The sequence below is a fragment of the Lissotriton helveticus genome, chromosome 6 (assembly GCF_964261635.1).
Source record: "Lissotriton helveticus chromosome 6, aLisHel1.1, whole genome shotgun sequence".
Taxonomy (NCBI): domain Eukaryota; kingdom Metazoa; phylum Chordata; class Amphibia; order Caudata; family Salamandridae; genus Lissotriton; species Lissotriton helveticus.
Genome location: NC_136067.1, coordinates 2,044,108,263 through 2,044,114,262, shown reverse-complemented (window position 1 = coordinate 2,044,114,262; position 6,000 = coordinate 2,044,108,263). Strand labels below are relative to the sequence as shown.

Below are 6,000 nucleotides of genomic sequence, written 5' to 3'. Positions count from 1 at the left end.
ACGACTGCGTTGTTACATCGTGAACCATTACATCGCAAGTCGTTACAATGACTTGCTGTAGGGGGCACGCTGGTGTTGGATTTACAATCCAACACCTTCCCTGCTGTTGCACAAACTAGAGTAGGAATAGTATAATTTACTATTCCTAAATCCAGTGAGCCCCCTACAGCAAGTCGATGTAACAACTTGCGATGTAATGGTTCGCGATGTAACAACGCGGTCGTTGTAACTACTGCGTTGTAATGGCATGCAATGTAAAACATGCGTAGTAATGACATATATTCGCTCACCGTGGCTACCACAGAGAGTCAAGTTCTGAAGGGTTTGTACTTGGCCCAGTTAGCACAGCCACAGTAGGACAGTCCCCAGGTCATCAGAAACATACAACCTTAACCCCCACGGCTGAGGCCCAGCAGTCCCTGTTTGCCTCATGGCCCCCCAAAGGGAGCTGGCAGTCATAGGCATGTGAGTAAAATTTACTATTTTTATACAGGACCTAATTCCACTGGCCTGTCATTCCCAAGCACTAGAAATACCAGGTCCTACTCAACATATCATGGCGCTCAACATTCTGACCTCGGAAAGATAAAAGGCTGGATCAGTCTTGGCAGGATTTATTAACACCTGTCCTTCAGAAGAATGTTTATCTCAGCTGCAAATATTAAACCTGCAGAGCCCTTCGCGAGTCTGTGGTACCAGCGAGTGACACTATACAAACCAATGTCTTGTCCTCACCATCTTTTCCTATGAATGGGGGCGGCCCCATGATTGTCCGTGGGTGTTGACAAGGTATATCGCCTATAAATAAATAGCCAAGAACCAATATATTACTCATTGGCTGCTCGATTCCAAGTGCCTCTCCGTTCAGACGGCCATCGAGTTTGGGAACATCCCGCCCCCTTAAAATCTGGGAAGAACTTAGACATAATGTTGAAAATACATACTGCTTACAGCCTTCATGGTCATCTGAATGGATTACTGTAACCCTTGGCATATCTAAACACCACCAAAAGGCCACATGCCACACTCCATCCTGAATCAATTCATTGGCAAAACCGGCCTTCGATAACTGGTTGGCCAGAAGAGCAGTCACGAGTGTCCCCATGGTGTTTCTAAATGGTGTGTGAAAGCAATCATCGAAAGCCTCCAAAACAGTATGAGACTCTTCACCTCAGAGAGAGCTCTGCAGTTTGCTCCACAGTCCTCCTTTTCTTACGCGATATACCAAATTATGATAGGGCAACCAGACATCTGCTATTCAACTAACGCTCTTATGGAATACTCTTCATCGGTACTCGCTGAACAAGAGGATCATGCTACAGAGGGGAAGCTACTCAACACCTCTTTTAAATGGCTCTGTTCCTGGTCCAAAGGACTGGGCAGTCTGCTAGCTTGGGCACTGGTCGACACCTCTGCATGTTTGCACTTCTTGGTGACCACAGATAAGTGACCCCAAAAATTAACCTAAATACTGAGCATGAGGTCTTTGAATTTCATTCTTGTTACCAAGGAAGGCATGTCTCAAAGGGTCAGGAGATATGATGATATTCCAAAAAGTCCAGTCTCTACAGGCCAGTATGTTTCTATAAACAACAGCCACCCTGGCTTTCGATGTAGCGTGAAGCACTAAACGTAGATCAACAGTCTGCTCTTCTAGTTGGAGAGTAGCGGCATGTTTCGAGCATTTCTCCAAAGGACTCTCTTTGAAGTCAGTAGGCTATTCTGAGTATGATGCTCCCATAGGAAATGATGCGCCTTTTCCATTTACAAGCTTCAGCTCTTGCACTCAATACTTGAGAAGACCAATGAAAGCACCTCTTGCCTTCGTCATCACCAGTCAGAGGTCTTCTTCTGAGTGAGTGCTGGTCGCCTCCATCACCCCGTCTTGTGTTCATGTCCTCGTCCAGCCTTCGGTTTAGGTGAGTCTAGGTGAAGCTTGCGAATGACTCCATGTCATGCTGCAGACAGAAGTAATGAAAAACATGAATTCACTGTTAGTAGCAGTGGAACCTCAAGTGAGAAACATAAAGAAAATACCACCATAGCATAAAAGGCTTAATGAAGGGATACCATTTAGAGATAATTAAATGTTTTGTTCACAAAGACTCTCTTGCTTGGGTCAGAACATTTCACAATATTCTGAAGACAGAGTCAGGAAGCATGGTAGGTGCCTTGCAAATAGATTTTATGTACACACGGGATACGGGCACGGCTCCTGAGCTCAGGGGAGCTGCAGGCACAGGTGCTGACAGCGACAAGATGACCCAGCAGTGCAGAGAGAAGGGAGGGGCGCTGTAGCAACAGACACTGACTGATCGACTGAACCAGGGCATGCAGAGAGGCTACGATGTTTGTGGCAGTAGGTGCTGACTACGACCAGGAGACCCATGAGGAGAAGAGAGAATCCAGGGTACTGCAGGTTCTGACTGAGACACAGCAATTCAGACAAAGCAAATCAGTAACACATGCTGTCTGTAACCTGGCAACCCCGGCAAGCTAGAGAAGGCGAGGGGCTGCAGCAACAGGTGCGGACTGTGACCTGGCAACCCAGGCAAGCTAGAGAAGGCAGGTGGCTGCAGCAACAGGTCCAGACTGAGACCTGGCAACCCAGGCAAGCTAGATAAGGCAGGTTGGCTGCAGCAACAGGTGCTGACTATGACCTGGCAACCCAGGCAAGCTAGAGAAGGCAGGCGGCTGCAGCATCAGGTGCTGACTGTTACCTTTCAACCAGGGGCGGCCTTAGGTATGTGCAAGCTGTGCACCTGCACAGGGCCACCAAACCCCAGGGGCCACCACGCCATTATATATCCTTAATATAATAATCCTCTGAGGATGGATACATATTTGCGTGGGGCCCCAGTGGCAGGGATTTGCGGCCTCCGGCTCTGTTCCACTTTCAAACACCCTGCCCCACCCCCCTCTTCACTGGCCTCCCCGCCTGCATTCCTCCTGGTTCCTGATTGGCTTCTTTTTTTCCCTACCCACTGCTGGCCCGCTGGTACAGGCGTATATAAGCCACCGCCATCCTTTCATTCCCTGTCACTCCTGCGCGAAAGCAACTATAACCTTTTCCTCTCCCGGCGGGGAGTCGTCTTACAAGTTTATCTATAGTTTTTATAAAGTACTAGTGTTAGCGCAATAGTCATAGTTAATATCTGGTGGGATAGGGGGCACATGACATTCGCGTACCCATTGCAAGCAAAATGAAGAGAATTCGAGTACACGAATCTGGTTATTCGAAACGAAAGAGAAAGGGGGCTCAGCAGGCTTTCGTAGCGTCACAGGAAGGAGCAATCCTGAACTTTATCACCCAAGGGAAACCTAAAGATGGAGAATCCTCCGGCCAGAGTACTGCTGATGCACTAGGTAAGACACCATATTCGATATGGTATCGATATTAATGTTTCCGGGCAAAGAGCCACCGATCTTTCTCTGTGGGGGGGCTGTGGGTCCGGGGCCCCTGTCATACCCCTGGCACTGCAGCTGTCTGTGCCAGTCCCTCACGTCGTGTGCCACAATACCCTCCTCCTCCTAAATGTTATCGTTCTGAGACAAATTCGGAAGGGTAGGAGCAGCCGCAGGTATTGATAATCTAATGCCTTTTCTGGACGTTTTATTAAAACACCTTCCTGACTCAGGAAGGTGTTTTAATAAAACATCCAGAAAAGGAGTTAGATGACCAGGTAGGGGGCCCTGGAAGAGGGTATCCGGGCAGGGAGGAGCCCCCCGGAGCTCAGGATTCCTGAGCTCCGGGAGGCTCCACCCCGCCCGGACCACCTCTTCTGGAGCCCCCTACCTACGCTCCCTGCCCGGGGCCGCCATGAGCCTAGAGCCGCCCCTGTTTCAACCCAGGCAAGCTAGAAAAGGCGAGGGGCTGCAGCAACAGGTGCTGACTGTGACCTGGCAACCCAGGCAAGCTAGAGAAGGCAGGGGGCTGCAGCAACAGGTGCTGACTGTGACCTGGCAACCCAGGCAAGCTAGAGAAGGCAGGGGGCTGCAGCAACAGGTGCTGACTGTGACCTGGCAACCCAGGCAAGCTAGAGAAGGCAGGCGGCTGCAGCAACAGGTGCTGACTATGACCTGGCAACCCAGGCAAGCTAGAGAAGGCAGGCGGCTGCAGCAACAGGTTCTGACTATGACCTGGCAACCCAGGCAAGCTAGAGAAGGCAGGCGGCTGCAGCAACAGGTGCTGACTATGACCTGGCAACCCAGGCAATCTAGAGAAGGCGAGGGATTGCAGCAACAGGTGCTGACTGTGACCTTTCAACCCAGGCAGGCTATAGAAGGTGAGGGACGGCAGCAACAGGTGCTGAATGTGAGCCGGCAAACCAGGCAAGCTAGAGAAGGCAAGGGGCTGCAGTAACAGGTGCTGACTGGGTTTACAGCCTTTACGACGCGGCTGTTACACCGCATGCCGTTACAACGCGGTTTCTTCAACGCAAGTCGTTACCACGACTTGCGCTGGAGGGCGCTGCAGGACAAGGAATTTTTTAATTTACTATCCAACACCTTCCCTACTGTACGTAGGCTGGTGTTAGAATAGTAAATTTAAAAATTCCTAAGTCCGCACCCCTCCAACGCAAGTCGTGGTAACGACTTGCGTTGAAAAAACCACGTTGTAACGGCACGCGGTGTAACAGCACGCGTTGTAATGCTGTACATTCGCTGACTGTGACCTGCCCACCCGGGCAAGCTAGAGAAGGCAAGGGGCTACTGCAAGAGGTGATGTGACCTAACCTTCTAGTCAAAGTAAAGAGGACAAGGAACTGCAGCAAGAGGTCCTGACTGTGATCTGCCTATCCTGGCAAGGTAGAAGGGACAGGAGGCTTCAGCTATTGGTGGCTGTGACCTGGCATTCCGATGCTTCAGGGGCACAGCTCTCTATGGTGCGGTCAATTCACTGACACACAGGGCCAGAGGTCTGGGGGATGCACTGCACAGTACTGTAGTACTGTATTTTGCTTCCAAATTTCAGCCAAGGATCACATTTTCATTTCTTCCACCAGGGCGTATTGCATTTTGCTATACCACCAAATGATGCTTAGGTGCAGGTTGCGTTCCTGGCGACTCAGGAGGGCAGAGAGGATCTTTTCATGTTTCTGAGTAGAAATGCCCCAATACTCAATGCAGGAAAGAGGATGGAGAGACATTGGAGTGAAAGGGTTGTGGTAAATAAATAAATAATACCTCTATTTTTGACTGGACATAACAATAACAGATAGCTCAATAAATAAGAGTCAAGATTCGAGGTAGTAGGAGTTTGCAGGTTTTATACAGCATAAAGGACAGGAACAGGACAACCTGCACGGGCAAGATCTGGGATGGCTAGCAACTTTTAATAACCGTGCACAAGCATATATAGTTAAACAAAATACATTACAGTACATACAGTAGGCGTAACAGTGGGTGGGGCCTGTAACAGTCGCGAGAGATAAGGCGGAAAGTAGGTGTAACAAGAGGCGTGAACAGGGCGTATACATAGACATGTGATGTAAACGTAACCGAATATGTCACAAATGGGGCGGAAACATGGAGGGGGCTACCTAAGGAGCCGGGACCTCTAACCTAGTGGTGCGCGCAAGCTGGCAATGACGTGTAACTAGGGAGAAGCTGGGGGCTATGACTTCTGAGCTAGAAGGAGAGACGAAAGTCTGGAGAGTCAGAGCGACATGTACCTAAACACTATCTAGTATCTGATGTTTAGAGAACATGTTGATGGAATCCAAAAGTTATCAGGGCAAAGGCTAACAGACACTAAGACTGGTGCATGCATTATTCTACATGTAGTGTGTGTTGAGGAATATTAAATGACCATAAATACAGTATTTCTCTTACATGGAGACGTAAAGGCTAGACGATGACTGGAACTATTGATGCGATTCAGTAGCTTAGGAATGCAGAGAAGGAGAGCTGGACTGATAACTGGAATCATAACATACTCTTGGCAGACTGGCAGGCAGAGCCAGGCCGAGCCGGGCGCTGTGAGGCAGGAAGTAAGTG

General features: G+C 49.4%; 1 protein-coding gene across 2 annotated transcripts in view; it reads right to left on the bottom strand.

Moving 5' to 3' along the window:
- Window positions 1-598: 598 nt before the first annotated feature.
- Window positions 599-6,000, bottom strand: part of LOC144762012 (sterile alpha motif domain-containing protein 12-like) — a 101,317-nt gene continuing 95,915 nt past the window's right edge. For both annotated transcript variants that reach the window (XM_078647175.1, XM_078647176.1), the window contains exon 5: window positions 599-1,958. In XM_078647175.1, coding sequence (XP_078503301.1) covers window positions 1,954-1,958 — 5 coding nt within the window. In that variant the 3' untranslated portion in view covers window positions 599-1,953. The remainder of the gene's footprint in view (window positions 1,959-6,000) is intronic.